A 21,506-nucleotide genomic window follows, 5' to 3' on the forward strand; every position below is an offset into this window, starting at 1 on the left:
AATTTTAAAATTTGTATTAAAGCAAACAGTTGTTATTTTCTGGCATGTTGAAAACTGCTAGTTAAAAATGTCAGTCCTTACCTGTTTCTCAGTCCTTCCTGCTGCAGCTGAGACTGTATCATGGCCTCTGTGTTCATCCATCGTACACAGATAACAGATACCCTGCTGATCGGTAAGACAGTAAATCTCCAGCAGTTTGTCATGATGAGAGCAGATCTTCTCCTGCAGGTTTCCAGTGGCTTTGACCAGTTTGTGTTTCTTAAAGGCCGGAGATTCATAGTGAGGCTGGAGGTGAGTTTCACAGTAAGAGGCCAGACACACCAGACAGGACTTGACAGCTTTGTGCTTTTTCCCATTGCAGAAATCACACGCCACGTCTCCTGGTCCAGCGTAACAGTGAGCAGGAGGAGCAGCTTGGAGTCCTGTCTTCTTCAGTTTCTCCACCACGTCAGCCAGCATGGTGTTTCTGCCCAGAACAGGCCTTGGAGTGAAGGTCTGTCTGCACTGGGGACAGCTGTAGACACCAGTATGATCATCCTGATTCCAGCAGCCCTTAATACAGTCCATACAGAAACTGTGTCCACAAGGAATAGTCACCGGATCCTTCAGTAGATCCAAACAGATGGGACAGCTGAACTGGTCCTGATCTACTGAGATACTGGCCTCAGCCATTTTACTGTTCACACTGACAGAGACAGAGTTAAGTTTCGTTTCTCTGAAACCGCGTGGCAGAGAGAGTGGGAGTGACTTCCTGGTTCTGCCCACAGCTGCGGGAGGTGTGGTGTTGGACTGAGGCCAGGCTGAGTAGAGCAGGGAGTGTGGAGAGAGAGAGCAGACGTTTTGTTAGAGTTTTTTGCATGTTTTTTCCCTTTTTAAGTATTTTTTTGTTTTTCTTTGGTATTGCCCCTTGTGGCATTTTCGTTTGTTCTCGGTTTGTTTTTTTTTGTTTTTTCTTAAAGTAAAGTCCTTGTTCAATACCCTACCTTTTGAGCCTCCTGTGTTTACTCTGTACTTGGGTCCTAACCTGCCAAAACCCTGACAATACTAGAACCTCACCTTAAGAAAATAACATCGCATTAATTGAAGAACCAAAAAGGGTTGTATTAAATTTTAATTAAAAAAAAAAAAAATAGTAGCAGTAATAAGAGAAACAACTAATTGTGAAATTTGAAATGAGAACAGGTAAGGGAAAGAGGGAGAAAATACTGCTGTTACATTGAAAGAGTTAATAAAGAACTCATACCTGTGTTTGAACGTTGTTAGGGAGGGGGAAAATAATTTGCTTTCTATAGAAAACGAATGCCTTGTCGTATGTGCATGAATATCTGAGTTAAGATTGAAATTGTGAAGATTGTTGGGATTGCCTCAGAAGCATAATTTTGTACTTGAAGGTATATATTTGGAATTTGTTACATGCAAACATTTAGCAGATGCTCTTATTCAGAGCGTATTTTTTATTTATTACATAGCAGTTACATTGCGTCCATTTATTGTGTAACACTGGGTATATCCAGTATATATCCAGTCATTTATACAGCTGAATATACACTGCAGCAATGCAGGTTAAGTACCTTGCTCAAGGATCCAACAACTTTTGGATCAGTTGGAAAGGCAACAGTAAGAGGAGAGCCCTGACTGATCCCTGAAATGGCTCTTCCAGCAGCCAGCTGTTGTCTTCTCTTCCGGTCAGTACCCACCTTGATTGACTGCACAGCCTGTCTCAGATCCTGCAGCTGCTTCTCTCTCTCCTGGATTCTCTGCTGGAATTTATTCAGTGTCACCTCCTGTTGCTTCTGTAGACAATTTTTTTTTCATATCACATTACACAAATTACTCCAAAGTAAACTAATACCACAATGTTTTCTGTACAACATGTCAGTGTGTAGAAGTGAACGGGCCTCACAGATAAAGCTTCTAAACTGTGTGAGTGATCTACCTGCTCCAGCCGTGTTGATTCCCATTCAGGGAGTGAACAAGGGGTGAGGGGTGTGAACAGAGCTGTCACAGAGAGCTGACTTGGGTTCACTTCCTGCTCTTACTGCTTTATCACTGTGGATTTATGCCTGCTGTTCAATTATTTTTCAAAAATATATTAAATATTTCAAATGTACATAAATATTTGAAACTAAGAATATAAAACACGGGTCATAAACCTACATATTGGAGGTATAAGCCAAGATGATATCTATCATTACTGTAAAAAAGCTTGAGTGTTTTGTGTAAGAGTTTCAGTGCTTACCTGTTTCTCAATTCTTTCTGCTGCAGCTGAAACTGTTTTATGCCCGCTGTGTTTATCCATCGTACACAGATAACAGATACACTGCTGATCTGTCTGGCAGTAAACCTCCAGCAGTTTGTCATGGTGAGAGCAGATCTTCTCCTGCAGGTTTCCGGTGGCTTTGTCCAGTTTGTGCTTCTTAAAGGCCGGAGATTCATAGTGAGGCTGGAGGTGAGTTTCACAGTAAGAGGCCAGACACACCAGACAGGACTTGACGGCTTTGCGCTTCCTCCCAGTGCAGACATCACACGCCACGTCTCCAGGTCCAGCGTAACAGTGAGCAGGAGGAGCAGCTTGGAGTCCTGTCTTCTTCAGTTTCTCTACCACTTCAGCAAACATGGTGTTTTTTCTTAAAACAGGCCTTGGAGTGAAGGTCTGTCTGCACTGGGGACAGCTGTAGACACCAGCATGATCATCCTGATCCCAGCAGTCCTTAATACAGCCCATACAATAACTGTGCCCACAGGGAACAGTCACTGGATCATTTAGTATATCCAGACAGATCGCACAGCTCAACTGGTCCTGGTTCAGAAAACCTGCTGCCTGTGCCATTTCAATTCTCAAAGTAACAGAGGTTAGTTTTAGTTCAGAATGTAGTGTAGTTTCTCTGAATCCATGTGAGAAAGAGCAGGAGATATTTCCTGGTTCTGAGCTGACCCGCCTAGATGCTGATCTCTGTTAATACCTTACTGAGACTGAGTTAAATTTATTTTCTCTGAAACTGTATGACAGAGGGGGAGTGACTTCCTGGTTGTGTGGTGTTAGACTGATGAGGGGCTGAGCAGCACAGTTTTTGTAGAAAGGAAGATGTGATCTGTCTGGTCGTACCTGTTTCATACCTGAGGTTTGGTGATGGGGGCAAGCCACAGTACATGGAGAGTGGGAGTGTACCAGCACACTATTTTATTGTTATTGTCCTTTTCAGTAAGACATATGGAATATTTCACAGTCTACTTCCTGCTCAGTGAAGAAATACATTGTAAACAAATTACCAGTCATTTATTTTATTTCAAATTTAGTTTTTTTCCCCCCCAAATCTCATCTTCTCAACATTTTCCCAATATCGCTGGTCAAGTTTGGGAAGAAAGGCATTATATGTACATTTCCAAATACAGTATTCGGTTTCAGCTATACCTCTGGTTCCTTGCAAGTGGCAGTACACAAATTCCAGTAAAACAGTTCCCATTGGACTGGTTTCATAACAACGTATATTAATGAGAATCTACATGCGAAGTGATGTGACTTTATATTCGGTATATAATACATTATCTTTTATAAATAACAAGGTTAATATACTTCATATAAAATGTAATGTTCGTGGGTAACCTATTGTATGTGTATATATATATATATATATATATATATACATTGTGGCAGATGGCAGGGAAAGGTGAGGGGAGTGGTGATTGATATTTTGCAGCCCGCTGGCTCCACCCCCAAGCCTTATATGGACTTCCTGCCCCAAGGAGGCAAGCCTGGGCTTCATTAAGCCATTAAGTGCATGGGGATAAAAGGGGACGCGGTTTGCACAAACAGCGCAAAGTACCGAGAGGGAAACGCGTGTTGCGGAGAGTGAGAGTGAGAGTGAGAGTGAGAGTGAGAGTGAGAGTGAGAGTGAGAGTGAGAGTGAGAGTGAGAGTGAGAGTGAGAGTGAGAGTGAGGGTGACAGTGAGCGTGAGCGTGAGCGTGAGCGTGAGCATGAGAGTGAGCGTGAGAGTGAGAGAACGTGTAAGGATTATCTGTGTGATTACCCGTCGTGACCTGGACTGTCTGATTAACCCCGCTGTGTACCGAACTGTCTGGCTGAGGACCCGGTTTTTGGACTATCCCTGGATAGCAGGAAAAGGACAACGAGAACGGATTGTGGACTGTGAATTGGTTGCTGAATCTCCCCCCCCCCACCCCCTCTGTGTGTAAATCTCTCTCCCCCCCCCCCCCCTTTCCCTTGGTGTGTAAATTTCCCTAATAAATACCCCAATTGCATTCTAGTTGTTTCGTGTGCGTGTTTGGTTATTGAGGGGCGACATAGCTCAGGAGGTAAGGTCTGGCAGTCGGAGGGTTGCCGAAATCGATCCCCTGCCCTGGGCGTATCGAAGTGTCCCTGAGCAAGACACCTAACCCTGGAGAATGAGAGGCATCAATTGTAAAGCGCTTTGGATAAAAGCGCTATGTAAATGCGGTCCATTTCCCATTTGAATTGGTGATGTGGAAACCCCACACTCATGCGCCTGCCACAATATATGTATAAAATGTGTAGACCATTTTCCCAATGACACTTTCAGGATGTAGGAAATTGAGAAAGGTGGTGCTTGAACTCACAAAAACCAGGAAGTGAAGCTAAAAAAATGAGTATATTATTTAATATATAGTATATATTATATATATATATATAGTATATAAAAGTATATTTCATTGCACTGCAGCAGGAAAAAATAAATAAATCAAAAGAAGACTCAAGAAGTGTGGAGCAGCAGCACTAGAACTACGAACTGTGGGAGACTAAATCCTAACAGCCCCCCCTGCAGGGCTCTACTGGGAATTGCTCCGTGTTTTTCTGCAGTAATGCCATTAAAGCAGAGATGCACCAAGTGCCATTTCCCACACAAGATCGGGTACTGCTGTCATCTTCGGCAATCTTGCACGTTGCTTTGGATAAAAGTGTCTACCAAATAATATGTAATGTAATGCAGGGATATGACATCAAAAACGTCAGCATTAATTAAACTGAATTTATTTGTTTTTTAACTTCTCGAAAGGTTTTTAAAACATTTACACCATTCTTCAAATTTAAAATGAAGCCATTTGGTGACGGCCTGTGGAATGCTATTTCCTGTGGTTGTAGCCTTGCTCGTCCTCCCAAATGCTGGCTGCATACTTCTGGAACTTGATGTTGTGGTTTGCAGCGACGATGAAGGACCTGTCGCTGGGGATGAAGAAGTTCTCGGAGATCATCCCGCAGTCATCATCGTCATAGGAGCGGTTCTCCACGAACACGGTGACATAGATGTTTCCCTCACTCAGGATCTTGCCGAAGTCCCAGGTCGGGATGCGTATGTAGCGGATGCGGGTGTCACGTTTCATTCGCATCCTGGTTTCTGCAGACGCTGAGAAGCTCAGACCCTCAGACTTGGAGCCACCAGCTTTAGTCCCGTAGACGACCTCGATCTCCTCCAGAGTCATCTTGTCAGTGCTGTAGTACACTCGCAGGGGTCCCCCAGAGGCGTTGGCCACATGAGTCATTACTTGTCCCATGACAGCTTCCAAGTGAGGACACCTGCATGTAAAGGTGTCTCTGTGTTAAAGCCTGAGTCACAGTTTATAATGACACACCGCTACTCTGCCCTCTACTGGCTGTCCACAGCTTTCTTAATTAATTGCATGTGGTGAAGCCGTCCATGTTGGGCCTTTTCTCCATATTGCCCCACAAACTGCTTCAGATTTAATCTGCATGTTCGCAAAATTTAGGCCACACGCAGGTAACTGTATCAGACAGGCAATTGCATTATAGACAACCGCTTTACTCACAACTGAGACTGAAATAACGCAATGGCGGTCGCAATGGTCATTAAATCTGGAAGTGTGAACAAACCTTAATGGGGTTTATATAAACTGTTCAAACATTGTTAACCTAACTGATGACACAGCAGGTGAAAATGGTGGGTCAACTGCTGCCCACACCCACACCTGTAATTATAAGCACATGCTTCCCAAGCCTAGCAAACTGACTGTGTGTCACTTTCTCCTTCAATGCCATTAAAAATTAATCATATATCAGCAACCTCTGAACTTTGACCATCTCTTCTTAATACATTTTTATTTTCCGGATATTTTGTTTGTCTTGGTGACTTGAACAAATTCACAACTTTAAGGTTTCAGCTCATTCATTGAACCCATGTATTACAAATTTAACCAAAAGAGTCAATTCCAATTTTTCATGAAATTAAACTTTAATATAAGCTGAACGTACAATATAGAAATAAATAAATTAATAAAATACTTGTAACGACCGGCTCAAAGCCGAAACGTGATTCCAAGAGATGCAGATTGAAAGAATAACAAATTTATTTTAAATTAGCGACGTCTAGAAGTCTGTAAACGCGAGGGTGTTCTAAAGCAGCTTTATTTAATTAATTATTTTTTTATTATTTTTTATTAAAAAATGAAGAGACCAAGTGCTTCAGCATCCAGGGTCATATAGCCTGCTAACCAGCTGTCAGCAGACTCTGACTTTGATAACTTTGGGACTAAACTGACTCACTTTTTTATTAACAAAACTCAGAAGTAACTTAAACATCCAGTCAGAACTAGTGCCTTTGTTTCTACTAGTTAAGTAGCCTACTTGAAAATAATTGGTGTAGGCCTACTAAAAGTTTCAAAGAAGCAATGAGCCTAAGTATATTTTCCTGATGTGTATAATTGTTCAAAAGTGACCCAAGTGCACTTTCTTATTTTAAGAGATCATGCTATATTAGTGTGCTTATGATACTTTATTGGGTCCACCTTGCCAGAATGCGACAGTTTAATTTGTACAGTTACCAACAGTGATACAGTCGCAGTCACATACAGGAATATATTTTTAATAAAAAATAATTTAAAAATCTAACTTTCCTCATAATTCTGAGTTCAGAACTTTCTACAAAACAAGTGAATGCTCTAAGCTTATCATGATCACCCACTCCTCCTTGTTGTTGTAGTCAGGTATAACTGGGTCGCATAACTGGGTCCCGTGTGTGTGCAAAAAAACCTTACAGATAAACGTAAATCTGATCTGTGCACTGTTCTAGCACAGAGAAGATGGCCCCTCCCCGCAGCCCCACCCTCTGCACTCATCGTCAGGCTCACTGAAGTGGAGGAATGTGGTCCTGCTCCACCTGAAGTCCCACCTGAAGCCGCAGCACGGGGAAGTGAGCAGAACAGGAGACACGCCCACCCTTCCCAGCAATGCCGCAAAACCAGGACAACCTGCTGCAGATGCAAAAGGTACACCAGCAAGCCACACACACAGACATAGCTCAGGAGGTAAGACTGATTGTCTGGCAGTCGGAGGGTTGCCGGTTCAAACACCGCCCTGGGCATGTCGAAGTGTCCTTGAGCAAGACACCTAACCCCTAACCCCTAACTGCTCTGGCGAATGAGAGGCATCAATTGTAAAGCGCTTTGGATAAAAGCGCTATATAAATGCAGTCCATTTACCATTCCATTTACACACATACTGCGCATATATAATGCGCAGTATACATAGGTCACTTGCTGAAAACTCATCGGGCTTCCACTCTAATATATTATCAATCACAATTCTGCACAACTGGGCAAAATTGTATCCGAATCTTTGTCCTGACTTTGTAGAAACATCAAATTGGTCTCTGTCAATTTTACCCAATTGTTCATTCCGACAGTGTTGAGGATGTAATTAAGTTTCATGCCAAAAAAATAAAGTTTTCAATGACAGTAAAGTCTTGAAACGGGTCAATTTTGACACGATCATAACAGGATGGTAAAAAAGGGTGTCACACCTTACTATAATACCTTATTACCAAACCATAGTCACGTAGCTCGGGTGAGCATTTAAACTGTTCCCTGAACGCATACCTCAATCCTGATGTACCTTCCAGATGAAATACTCTCTTTTACATTTTGTTTAATTTCTTTAAATAATTATGTTCTTAATGTAGGCCCTATCTGTTCTTTTAATTTATTGTGAAGCACTTTGTGTTGCACTAAGGTGCATGAAATGTGATATATAAATAGAGGATGATTGAATATTTGGAATATTTTTCAAACTTTGAGATATGCTGCGTTCCGTTTTGTGAGGGCTGTAACCAACAGTAACAACTGCCATATTTCATATGTAAGAATGCCATATTTAATAAGTAATTTAATATGCAAAAGATCCCTAACCACAACCACAGTAACAGCGTCCTTTAAACAGACGTATAAGACAACATCGCTCAGTTCACGAAAATTTAGGAAAATTCCTGCATACCGCTGTGGTTCGTCCGTTTATTAGCCAACGGGTTTATTAGCCAATGAAAGGAAAATTAAACATTGTTAGGTAGTCCACCAGTTATATATAAACACATAGTTCAACCAGCTAGGAAAATATAATTTGTCTTGTCTCATGCTAAAATAGACCAATGTAAAACCAACTGAATGAATTCACGCATATTGCTATAGCAGTGAAAAAGGCAATGTATTACTCACAATTTCAAGACCACCAGACTGACCGAGACCAACCTAAAACCGCTGGCGGTAGCAGGCTTTATAACTGGGGGCGTGTTCGAGTGGAGGTCCCTGGGCAGTTGGCTTGCCTGACTTGACAAAACCCTGACCAGTTGGAACTGGGACAGTTTTTGGAAAAAAACAAAAAAACAAAAAAAAACAAAAACGTGAAACTATGAAGAAAATAACATTGAGGGGTTAGCTAGCAGTGCTTTTTATGGTTGCAGGGGAGCAGGAGTTTGCACGGAAGGGGATTCCCCTTTTACTTAAAAATCTTGAACAACTGGAGGAGAACGAGAGAAGGTTGTTTTAACCCTAACTCGCATTATTTCTTGATTTACATTGTTGGGGTAACGTTAGTCTGTATTTGTCTTTGAGAAACTACGCGACTTCGGCCAAGCACCATGAATTGTGCCACCGAGAAACTCCAAGCTCATCGAAGTTCTTAAATAAATACATATATTTTACATGTAGGATTTAAAGCTGTGATCTATTTATTATTTGCACAAAGAAAGAACAAATGCGCAAAAGTAATTTACAGAATCAACAGTGCTGGAGAGTTTGCACAAAGAAAGAACAAATACACAAAAGTAATTTACAGAATCAAAAGTACTGGAGAGTTTGGAAAGCTTATGGGGTTTATACTAGAACCTCACCATAAGAAAATAACATCGCCTTAATTGAAGAACCAAAAAGGATTGTATTAAATTTTAATTAAAAAAAAAATAATAGTAGCAGTAATAAGAAAAACAACTAATTGTGAAATTTGAAATGAGAACAGGTAAGGGAAAGAGGGAGAAAATACTGCTGTTACATTGAAAGATTTAATAAAGAACTCATACCTGTGTTTGGATGTTGTTAGGGAGGGGGAAAATAATGTAAACAATTTGCTTTCTATAGGAAAGGAATGCCTTATGTCGTATGTGCATGAATATCTGAGTTAAGATTGAAATTGTGAAGATTGTTGGGATTGCCTCAGAAACATAATTTTGTTCTTGAAGGTATATATTTGGAATTTGTTATATATAAGCATTTAGCAGATGCTCTTATTCAGAGCGTATTTTTTATTTATTACATAGCAGTTACATTGCATCCATTTATTGGGTAACACTGGGTATATCCAGTATATATCCAGTCATTTATACAGCTGAATATACACTGCAGCAATGCAGGTTAAGTACCTCGCTCAAGGATCCAACACCTTTTGGATCAGTTGGAAAGGCAACAGCAAGCCAAGCCTAATCGACCAATCAGTGCCCAGCCTCACTAATGCTCTTCTGGCTGAATGGAAGCAGATCCCTGCAGCAGTGTTCTAACGTCTACTATAAAGCCTTCCCTGAAGAGTGGAGGCTGCTATAGCCGTGAAGGGTGGACCCAACTCCATATCAATGCCCATAATTATGGATGAGATGTTGGATGTCAGGAGTCCACATACTTTTGGCCATGTAGTGTATGCTGTGAGGAAGGGCTGGGGGTGGCCTCTGCTCCTGTGGTGAACAGACCAGAAAACACAACAAGAGGTGCTGGCTTACCCCCTTTTATTCACCCAAAAACACAAAACAAAAGAAATCTTCCAGAACAAACGAATGGCCAATATGGCAACCAAAACTTCAGAGAGAAAAAAAAAAAAAACCCAAAATCACAAAAAAAGCACACGTGCGTGCTCTTCTTTCCCATAAGGAGGTTGTGAGACTGCTGTCCCATGTCTTGAAGGTTGCTGTGGCCCTGCTATGTTGTCTTTCCAGCTGTCATTTACAGCTTGTGATACTAATGACTCCACCAGTGTGTGCCAGTAGAATTAAAATAGTCCAGAATGAAGAGACAAAGATTCAATGTGGTGGTTAGAGTAGTCAAAATCGCACCTTACACCTTTCACAAATGCAGAAGATGAACACAATCTCACTGCAGTGTTTTTCTCTACCTCTAAATACAGCCAGTCTTCCCTCGTTCTCATCCCAGATCACACAGTTTTACAGAGGATTCAACACCAACCGCAAACCCAGGATAGAGGGGCTGAGTGAATGTGGTCTGGACTCTGTGCAGGAGGGTCATTGTGTCAGAGACGCTGTAGAAGGACAGAGTTCCTGCCCCATGATCCAGGTACACTCCTATTCTGGAGGAGGGGGGGACAGGGATTTCAGTGCCCTCAACATTGTGCCAGAAAGAGTAACTAGCGGAAGAGCAGAACAAACTCCAGGACTTGTTATTACGTCCCAGAGCACTGTCATCACTCTGCCCTTTCCTGCTGATCTCTTTATATGACACTGCTATCTCAACCCCATCCCCACTCCACTCAGTCTCCCAGTAACAGCGTCCAGACAGACCCTCTCTGCACAGCACTTGGGCCCAGTGCTCAAATCTCTCTGGATGATCAGGATATGACTGGATCTGTCCCACACGGGTCACCTTTCTGTTCCCCTCAGAGAGACGGAGGCGTTTATTCACTGTGTTGGGGTTCAGAGTGAGGTGACAGGAATCTGATGGAAGAGAAGGTTAAGATTTAATGAAGACGGGTCTATCTAAAGTCTACCTATGATATAGTATATTCTTGTTTCTTATAGAGAGAGGCTGGTGGGTGTGGGTGTGTGTGTGTGTGTGTGTGTGTGTGTGTGTGTGTGCGTGCATGTGTGTGTGTGTGCATGTGTGTGTGTGTGTTTAAATAAATAATGAAATAAGCTCAGGCAATGGTTTTTGGCTCTCAGTAATTAACACTGGCCTGCCTGCTAAGTTACTGCTTAACCCTGTTTTCAGTTGTCACAGTTCCAGTACCTTTAATGACCAAATCTGCAGTGGTGGTTTGCAGTTTCCCATAAACCCACCGTCCGTCAGGACACTAAGGTCAGTCTGACGGCCCTGTTTTTTTATCCTGGCCACGGCAGTAGAGCTTTGGCAGGAAATTCATGGTAGAAAATTGTAAATATGTGCACTTTACAGGGTGCGTTACTTGGGGTGTAGCTCGTAGAGGACGATACATGAGCTCATGGGGCTCAGTGACATTGGCGGTTTGAATCCAGCTGCAATCTAAAGTCCTAAAAAAAAGTCCTAAAAAATATATATGTGTGCATATTGCCATCCAGGCAATCACAAATTTGATTTTTGAGTTTTCTGTTTGATGGCTCTGGAAAATCCCAGGACATATTTTCCTCAAATAAAATTTGGATTTAGCTGCGCCTCCCCCCCCCCCCCCCGCCCCGCCCCGCCCCGCCCCGCCCCGCCCCGCCCCGCCCCGCCCCACCCCGCCCCGCCCCGCCCCACTCCCCACCTGCAAGATGTAGAATGGCAAGCAGACTGGTGTGTGTGTGTGTGTGTGTGTGTCTCAGATGAGAGATTCAGAGCGAGCACTCACACTGTAAGAAATCCTCTCTGGTCCTGGGCTCTACAGCATGGACGTCTTTCACTGCAGGGACAGAGTGAGAGAAAAGGACAAAGAAAGAAATATATATTTATACAGGGGGAGATTTAAGGATGACGTAGACACATGGATTTAGAATATTATACTCCATACTCCATAATGGGGCAACATAGCTCAGGAGGTAAGACCGATTGTCTGGCAGTCGGAGGGTTGCTGGTTCAAACCCTGCCTTGGGCGTGTCGAAGTGTCCTTGAGCAAGACACCTAACCCCTAACTGCTCTGGTGAATGAGAGGCATCAATTGTAAAGCGCTTTGGATAAAAGCGCTATATAACTGCAGTCCATTTACCATATATTTACTCCCATGTATCATTGGTTCAGGGTGGAATAAAATTTGTTTAAAAAGAAAAAAAGAAGGATTTTGCTCCTTAAAATTTTTAACAACCTGACATTTTGACCAGTTCCACCTTGCAGAAATCCTCCAGTTGCTCTTTTAGTTCAGAGACAGATTTTCTCACAGCCTCAAAAGAGATGTATGGACTGACAGTGATGCTGGGTAAGTCTCCAGGTCCAGGAGGGACACAGAGAGACTGACAGCTCTGTAGACAGACAGACAGACAGACAGACGGACAGAGAACAGTCTCAACTCAGATTCTTGTGTAGATGTCAGTAACAGATCTTTCTAAATGAGGAACACCCCTCACCATGTATGTACAATGTACATAGTGCTGACAGTTAGAGAGCCAGTGATGTTACCTGGAGGAAATGGATGTGATCCTCTGTGTGTGAAAGCTGCTCCAGCTCAGCGTCTCTCCTCCTCAGCTCAGCAATCTCCTGCTCCAGTTGCTCCAGGAGTCCTTCAGTCCGACTCACTGCAGCTTTCTTCTGATCTCTGATCAGCTCTTTCACCTCAGAGCGCCTTCTCTCAATGGAGCGGATCAGGTCAGTAAAGATCCTCTCGCTGTCCTCCACTGCTGCCTGTGCAGAGCGCTGTTAGGAGACACAGAGAGAGGGGGGCTGTACATTTTAACTAGGCCTTTCACTCAGCTCTTACTGGGACCCCAGACAGCCTGTTCCCCACAGTGTGGCTCAGTGGGATTGAACCCAACAGGGCTGGAAAGTGACCCAACACTGGACTCCTCACTGGCTGACAGGAGGAGATCCCTGACTGAGCCCTGTAATGGCTCTTCCAGCAGCCAGCTGGTGTCTTCTCCTCTGGTCAGTACCCACCTTGAGTGACTGCACAGCCTGTCTCAGGTCCTGCAGCTCCTTCTCTTTCTCCTGGATTCTCTGCTGGAATTTACTCTGTGTCGCCCCCAGCTGCTTCTGTTGATCAAGTAGTTTTTCAATTATATTATAGTACAATGCATTCACATTTGTTAAATAATATCACTATGTTTAACACTAAATATAATAAATAAGCATCATCTTATTTGAAATTCTGCAGATCAGTATGTAAAAGTGAACTGGTCTTTTATGTAAAGCTTCTACACTGTGAGTGAACTAGCTGCTCCAGCCATGTTGATTCCCATTCTGGGAGTGAATAGGGGGGTGAGGGGTATGAACAGATTTGTTACAGAGAGCTGACTTGGGTTCACTTCCTGCTCTTACTGCTTTAACACTGTGGACTTCAGACCTGGAAATCACTGCCTTTTAAAATTATTTTTTCAAAGGTATTCAATTTTCTTAGTGCATTTATATATATATATATTAACATAACAGATCTTAATTTTACATAGTGTAGTTATAAGCTAAAATGATTTCTGCCTTTACTGTAACAAAGCATGAGTGTCATGTTTTGTCATATTTCCAGTCCTTACCTGTTTCTCAGTCCTTTCTGCTGCAGCTGAGACTGTATCATGGCCTCTGTGTTCATACATCACACACAGCAGACAGATACACTGGTGATCAGTACGACAGTAAACCTCCAGCAGTTTGTCATGATGAGAGCAGATCTTCTCCTGCAGGTTTCCAATAGCTTTGACCAGCTTGTGCTTCTTAAAGGCAAGAGATGCATAGTGAGGCTGGAGGTGAGTTTCGCAGTAAGAGGCCAGACAAGCAAGACAGGACTTGACAGCTTTGCGCTTTCTCCCAGTGCAGACATCACACGCCACGTCTCCAGGTCCAGCGTAACAGTGAGCAGGAGGAGCAGCTTGGAGTCCTGTCTTCTTCAGTTTCTCCACCACTCCAGCCAGCATGGTGTTTCTGCCCAGAACAGGCCTTGGGGTGAAGGTCTGTCTGCACTGGGGACAGCTGTAGACACCAGTATGATCATCCTGATTCCAGCAACCCTTAATACAGCCCATACAGAAACTGTGTCCACAGGGAATAGTCCCTGGATCCTTCAGCAGATCCAGACAGATCGGACAGCTGAACTGGTCTTGATCCACTGAGATACTAGCCTCAGCCATTTTACTGCTCACACTGACAGAGACTGAGTTAAGTTTCGTTACTCAGAAACAGTGTGACACAGAGAGTGGGAGTGACTTCCTGGTTCTGCCCACAGCTGCGGGAGGTGTGGTGTTTTGTTCTGAGGCCAGGCTGAGCAGAGCAGGGAGTGTAGAGAGAGAGCAGACTTTCAGCTGCTTATAAAACACACAATGGGCCTCATTCACAAAATGTGTACAATCACATTTGATCATAAACTGTGCGTAAGAACATTTCCAAGAGAGCTCAAAGGGACATGTAAATCATTGTAAATACTTCTGTGTTGTCCAATAGTCGGGCAAGTATGCTGAGCTCTACTGATTCAAACTAAACTGACGGAAATCCAAAGTGAAGTTATTGGTGGTCCCCTTCAAATTCATGTTTAATGGTTGCACACGCACAAACACACACACGCACACACACACGCATACACACACTCACATACGCACGCACACACACACTGTAGTAACAGGAACACGTTGCCATGGCGACAGACCGGTTCGAGGCTGCAGTGTTCCTATGGATTGTTACATTGCATTTCCGTGCGTGTGTCTGTGTGTGTGTGCACAGGTGTGCTGGTGCTGATGCTGTTGCCATGGTTCCCTGGTCTAGATGCTGGGCCACACCTCTTGTGCAGAGCTGCTCCATGACACCATCCTGATCAGCATCACTGCACAGGAATTTGTCTGGATGGATGAGGTTCAGTCAGACTATTTTTTATCATCCCTGCAGAAGTGTAATCTTTTCACAGAGGCAATCAGTAGAAACCTCAGCTTCATATCACACCCTTTTGCTATTATACATATTTATCTCCTGCCTAAAAAAACATATTTTATCTGGTGTTTTGCTGCCAATAGTAATAACGTGCTATGACAAATAGGTATTGCGCATAGGCATTTTGATTTGAGCGGGTTGGCTGACTGCTTTATTGATTGGGATGTTGAAATTGTGTAGTAAAATAAAATGTATTTTATAAATGAACGCACAAAAGGATCAAAAACCTCTGACAAAACTGAAGGAACAGTGAAGGTGTGGCAATGGGTGAAGCTTTCATCAACATTGTATCAGATGAAGGCTATTGGCTGTCGGCAGCCGAAAAGCACAGTGGTTGGTTCAAACCCCTAAGTCACTTACAGCATGTTGAAGCTCCACCCACTTTTGTTCATGTGAAGGCACACAGTGCAACCTGAGGCCAGAAGGGGAGGAAGTGAGGGCAGAGCCCGGGGTTGCGGGTTTGAATCCATCGATCCACCTCATGCTTTGCCTCTGTCCTCCCAATGAAACCCAGCTAGCTGTATTACAAATATTTTTAGGGGTACAACATCAGCTGAGTACAAATAATGTTTTTTTTTTTTCCTTCTTCTGTATTTCGCAGACACTCTTATCCTGAGGAACTTACAAAATGTACATTATGCTTTCCATATAAACAGCTGTATACTTACCTATCCCCCTCACGGGTGCAACGACAGCGCCCTCCAGTGGGTTTGCTAACCACTACACAGCACTCCACATGTGCATATTTTGCAGTATATCTCATATTTGTCATTACATATTTTGACATGCAAAAACTTGAAAAGAAAAAAAAACGACAAATGAGCACGAACATTCTGCTATTTTTTTACGTTGTGACACTTCTGGATATAGTCCCAGACTTCGACCTGTTTCACCCACAGAACTACTGTCTATGTTGGCTCGCAAATGCAGGACAGTGAGTACTAATGTCACCACAGCACGTCAACGGTTAAAAAAAACACAATTATCATTCCCGAGGGGAGGGGAGGGGAGGGGGGGGGGCGCTTTAAAAGATTAGAGATTAATCTCCACTCTACCCTTAACGACTCTAAAATAACAAAGGGATCCAGCCACATTGTGCCTGAGATAGAGAGAGAGAGAGAGAGAGAGAGAGAGAGTAACACGAAGTAGGGCGATATGCAGAAAGATAGAATGACATAAAAAAAGCTTACGTACGCAGACCAAAGAAGAAGCGATAGAACAGTAGCTATGAATTCGCAGGACTACGCGTCTGTTCACGGTCATTTACAGGATAGCCGTGGCCTATTTTCATAACGCGCTGAATTATGTATTATTTACGAACGAGACGCGGCCCCGCCGAACCTTCCCTCGTGTCTCTCCCTCTCTCTCTGGTTCGCTGTTACAGGATGGAGCTGTGACGGTTATTTATCAGCACTCCAGGAGAATGCGAAGAGCCTCGCTTTTTTTCTTCTTTTTTGTTTTTTGTTGAATTCATAAAATAGAAAAAAGAACCTGTGATCTCTGCATGTTCTTATCGCGGACTTTCAGTGCAACCATTACAAGGGAGGGAGCTGCTGCGACCGACGCGCATTTCGCCAAGACTGCGCTCTGCGTTTGCCGAATACATGACAGGTAAATGCAGCCCCAAATGGGCTAAGCTAATGTTCTGTTAATTAATAGCCATGGTCTTGCTTATGAAGACAATGCGCATTGACTGGTTTCAAGGCCGAAATTCTTAAATGCATCGTGCTGACTTAAACGCAGCTTTGGATTGACCGTTACTTCAATGCCATTGATAACGTAACCACGGCTTGCCAGAGCACGCGAAAACGCGCTCTTATCGACAGGTCTGTCGACTGCTAAATGAATGCATAAGGGGGAAAAATACTGTAATGGCATTACGTACAAGATGAAACGTTCGTGTTTGATGCCCGAATTTAAATGGCACGAGGTGTTCAAGTTAGCAAGGCCAATAATAGGGAAGGATCAAACAGCAGCGATGAGGATGATGATGATGAAGATGATGATGATGATTGACCTAGAGCCCTGCCTTGGGCGCACGTGTTAATTTGCGGAGCCTTGGTTGTTCTCATTAATTACACGTGTACAGTGTAGAAGGGGACGCGTTTCGTATTGTTTACTAATGCACCCACACACGCTCTTTAACTGAACAGTGAATTCACAGAGGAAAACCAGGGGTAGTTTATTTAATAATTATAACTCATTATTTACTCTCATGTAGGGCTCTTCTTGGTATGGAGGCTATTGGTTTTAAATCTAAAATAAATTATAATGGAGTTTTGTTCTCGATGGTCAGGAACTGTGCAGTTTTTCTGTCTTCAAATAATGTTCAGCATATAAGTGAGGGATTCGAGACCACATCTATGACGTCACATTGAGGCGGAAATCGATGCGGAGTTATTCGGAGCGAAGTTATTTTGGGGAAGAACGAAAAAAACACTTCCATTTAAAAAAAAAAGATGAATCATCCAATTAACACTATAACAGTTGTGTTACAGTTCAATTCCAGTTCATTCACTTCCAATGACAGCGATGTGACAGTCAGTGCTACAAGCAATCAATTGCTGCTGCTGTGAAAAATTCGTAGGTGCTTTAGCTTCAGATGGGATCTGTGAATTGATTAATAATGTCTGTTACATTAGAGTGCTGGGGAGGTGAATGTGTCCTTCATTATTTATCCTCTAGGAGGCGACGGCTGCAAAGCATTTGAGATGAGGATCTCGAGCTGAGATGCAGTGAGCTGGTAGTGATGTTGGTGACTGTGTCTCGCTCTTTCATTCTCTCTCCCTCTCTGCAGGGGTAGTAGAGTGCTGGTAGTGATGGTCTCTCTCTCTGCAGGGGTAGTAGAGTGTTGGTAGTAATGGTCTCTTTCTCTCTCTCTCTCTCTCTCTTTCTCTCTCTCTCTGCAGGGGTAGTAGAGTGCTGGTAGTGATGGTCTCTCTCTCTGCAGGGGTAGTAGAGTGCTGGTAGTGATGGTCTCTCTCTCTCTGCAGGGGTAGTAGAGTGCTGGTAGTGATGGTCTCTCTCTCTGCAGGGGTAGTAGAGTGCTGGTAGTGATGGTCTCTCTCTCTGCAGGGGTAGTAGAGTGCTGGTAGTGATGTCGGTGACGGGGCAGCTGCAGCTCTTCCTGTGTGCGGTGGCCCTGCTGTTGCCCCAGACTCTCCCTGCGTTGGGCTGCCCCTCCGGGTGTCGCTGCTACAGCCTGACTGTGGAGTGCGGCTCCATGGGCCTGCAGGAGGTCCCGCCCCATGCCCCACCCACCACTCAGGTTTGTGCCCTGTCACACATCCCAGTTACGGTGCTCCTCCAATCAGAGCAAAGGTCCCGCCCCATGCCCCGCCCACCACTCAGGTTTGTGCCCTGTCACACATCCCAGTTACGGTGCTCCTCCAATCAGAGCAAAGGTCCCTCCCCATGCCCCACCCACCACTCAGGTTTGTGCCCTGTCACCCATCCCAGTTACGATGCTCCTCCAATCAGAGTATGCATGCGTGTGTCTGTGCTTGTGTGTGTGTGTGTGTGTGTGCGTGCGTGTGTGTGTGTGTGTGTGTGTGTGTGTGCGTATGTGTGCGTGCACGTGTGTGTGTGTGTGTGTGTGTTTGTGTGTGTGTGTGTGTGTGTGTGTGTGCGTGTGTGTGTACGTGTGTGCGTGTGTGCGAGTGTGTGTGTGTGTGTGTGTGCGTATGTGTGCGTGCACGTGTGTGTGTGTGTGTTTGTGTGTGTTTGTGTGTGTGTGTGTGCTTCTTGTCTGCCCCACAGACCTTCTTCCTCCAGGATAACTCCATCGGTCAGATCCGGCTGCAGGACCTGACCCGCCTGGGCCAGCTGCACTACCTGTACCTGCAGAACAACAGCATCTCCGCCCTGGAACCCGGAGCCTTCCGCAGCCAGGCCCAGCTGCTGGAGCTGGCGCTCAACGGGAACCGCATCCACCTGCTCTCCGCCCAGATCTTCCAGGGCCTGGAGCACCTGCGCATCCTGTACCTGTCCGGCAACCAGATCACCCGCCTGCAGGACCACACCTTCCGCTGCCTGCAGGTCCGCCAGCCCGCCACCGGGGGGCAACAGCATGCATACCAAACCTGGGTCAAATGACTGGGTTGCGTCTTTCCTGCGTCTTACCTACAGTTCTAAAAGAAGCATCTTCTTGCCAGCGTTATAGACCATACATAGAAGTGTGTGTGTGTAATTAAAGGGGAGGTGTGTAAATAAAGTGAGGTGTGTAATTAAAGTGGAGGTGTGTAATTAAAGGGGAGGTGTGTAATTAAAGTGGAGGTGTATAATTAAAGTGGAGGTGTGTAATTAAAGGGGAGGTGTGTAATTAAAGTGGAAATGCGTAATTAAAGGGGAGGTGTGTAATTAAAGGGGAGGTGCGTAATTTAAGGGGAAATGCGTAATTAAAGGGGAGGTGTATAATTAAAGGGGAGGTGTATAATTAAAGGGGAGGTGTATAATTAAAGTAGAGGTGTATAATTAAAGGGGAGGTGTGTAATTAAAGGGGAGGTGTGTCATCACCCCACAGCGCCTGCAGGAGCTCCACCTGCAGGAGAACAGTGTGGAGGTGGTGGGGGAGCAGGCTCTAGTGGGGCTGTCCTCGCTGGCCCTGCTGGACCTCAGCCGAAACAACCTGCGCACCCTCCACCAGGCCTCGCTGCGCCCCTTAGTCAGCCTGCAGGTGCTGCGTGTGACAGGTAGGGGGAGCTGCTGGCCATGCGTGGATCTCCCTCACTGACAAACACACGTCATACTTCAGTTTAAATTCGTTTTCTACATGTTTAATTTCTACATTTTTATTTCTCAGTCTGTATCGCTGACAAATTCTTTTTTTAATACTTTGATCTCCTCTGCCTCTCCCTCCCTCCCTCCCTCCCTCCTGTCCTCTCTTCCCCTCTCCCTCCCTCCCTTCCTCCCTTCCTCCCTCCCCTCCTCCCCTCCCTCCCTCCTGTCCTCTCCTCTCCCTCCCTCCCTCCCTCCTGTCCTCTCCCCTCCCTCCCTCCCTCCCTCCCTCCCCTCCCCCCCCCCGCGCAGAGAACCCCTGGCGCTGTGACTGCGCTCTGCACTGGCTGCGCAGCTGGATCGGCAGCGAGGGCCAGCGGCTGCTCAGCTGGGCAGGGCGTCGGCTGGTGTGCGCGGCGCCCCCCCGCCTGTGGCAGCGCCGCCTGGTGGAGGTGCCGGGGAACAGCCTGGTGTGCATCCCGCCGGTGGTGAGGCTGGAGCCGCGGCGGCTGGCCCTGCGGCCCGGGTCCGACCTGCGGGTGTCCTGCCACGCCTCGGGGTACCCCCAGCCCCAGGTCACCTGGAGGAAGGGCTCCTGGGGCGAGGCGGGGCGCGGCCCGGGGCGGCCGGAGGACGGGGCGGGGCCGGCGGGGGTGGCAGGGGCGGCGGGGGCGGGGACCCCGGCCCGGGGGGCGGCGCCGGGCGCGGGACAGGCGGAGGGAGAGGGCGGGGAGCGTTTCGACCCGGACACGGGCAGCGGGATGCTGTTCCTTAGCAACGTGACGGCGGCGCACGCCGGCCCTTACGAGTGCGAGGCCCGCAACCCCGGGGGCGTGGCCCGCGTGACCTTTCACCTCTCCGTCAACAGCTCGTCCCAGTCTTCCTCCTCCTCCTCCTCCTCCTCCTCCTCGTCCTCCGTCTGGCGCTCGCGGGGGCGGTACTCGTACCCGGGCGGGGCCGTGAGCCGAGAGCCGCTGCACACGCCGGGCAGCATGGACTTCCGCGCCCTGGGCCCCGCCACGCAGGCCGCCATCGCGGCGGGCATCGCCCTGCTGGCGCTCACCGCCCTGCTGCTGCTCGCCATGATCTACGGCCGCCGCCGCCGCCGCCTGAAGAAGAGCCCGGAGGAGGGCGAGGGGGGGGGGAGGGGGGGGCGGCGGCGGCGGCGTCCTGTACGTCAACGACTACTCGGACGGGCCCACCACCTTCGCCCAGCTGGAGGAGTACCGCGACGGCCGCGGCCACGAGATGTACGTCCTGGACCGAGGCACGGCCGTCTGCCCGGCCTCCGGCCAGCGGGGGGCGCCCTCCCGGTCTCCGTCGCCCCCCGCCGAGCCCCCGCAGAGGCGGGCGGAGGGGGACGGAGGGGAGGCGGAGCCCGCGGAGGCCCTCTTCCTAAATCAGAGCCTGCTCTTCGACACGCAGATCGCCTACGAGATCCACTGCTGACCGGGAGAGACTGCGCCCTCTTCTGGCCACTGCCGGCGCCGCTTCACCTGCTTCCGTGGAGCCAAGTTTTCGCTCTTCTGACCGAGGAGACATGAATGCTGCAAGACTTGTTCCGTGTCACTCACACAGGCCTGGGGGTGGGGCTTATTGACAATATGGCTGTCCAGGACAGCCACATTCCTGTTGCATACGTTTCTTAATGTAAGAGACCATGCAGCCGTGCCTATTCATTTCACTGTGACTGAGGCCAGGAAATTCAAAGACTTGGGCATGTTTTTGTAGGGGGTGGGTT

At 46.2% G+C, this 21,506-nt stretch overlaps 2 protein-coding genes across 16 annotated transcripts in view; one reads left to right on the plus strand and one right to left on the minus strand.

Annotated features, from left to right (window-relative positions):
* The window catches only part of LOC118225974 (E3 ubiquitin/ISG15 ligase TRIM25-like), a 487,938-nt gene extending 473,622 nt beyond the window's left edge, over positions 1-14,316 (minus strand). For 8 of the 15 annotated variants that reach the window (XM_035415155.1, XM_035415150.1, XM_035415146.1 and 5 more), the window contains exon 1: positions 82-704. In XM_035415155.1, coding sequence (XP_035271046.1) covers positions 82-672 — 591 coding nt within the window. In that variant the 5' untranslated portion in view covers positions 673-704. Of the gene's footprint in view, positions 1-81; positions 705-1,697; positions 1,794-2,239; positions 2,861-10,018; positions 10,975-11,843; positions 11,895-12,293; positions 12,448-12,604; positions 12,839-13,078; positions 13,175-13,668 lie in introns of those variants that run through there. The other 7 variants (XM_035415151.1, XM_035415147.1, XM_035415152.1 and 4 more) reach the window with 5 other exon arrangements.
* A 1,741-nt stretch (positions 14,317-16,057) lies between these two features.
* On the plus strand, positions 16,058-21,493 carry LOC118225959 (leucine-rich repeat-containing protein 24-like). The gene is given in 6 exon segments (XM_035415116.1): positions 16,058-16,660; positions 18,125-18,317; positions 18,809-19,087; positions 19,572-19,740; positions 20,078-20,901; positions 20,903-21,493. Coding segments are annotated over 6 exon segments (1,884 nt in total). The 5' UTR covers positions 16,058-16,553; the 3' UTR covers positions 21,215-21,493.
* The last annotated feature ends 13 nt before the right edge of the window (positions 21,494-21,506 follow it).

Source organism: Anguilla anguilla, chromosome 4, assembly GCF_013347855.1.
Source record: "Anguilla anguilla isolate fAngAng1 chromosome 4, fAngAng1.pri, whole genome shotgun sequence".
In the NCBI taxonomy this organism is placed as follows: Eukaryota; Metazoa; Chordata; class Actinopteri; order Anguilliformes; family Anguillidae; genus Anguilla; species Anguilla anguilla.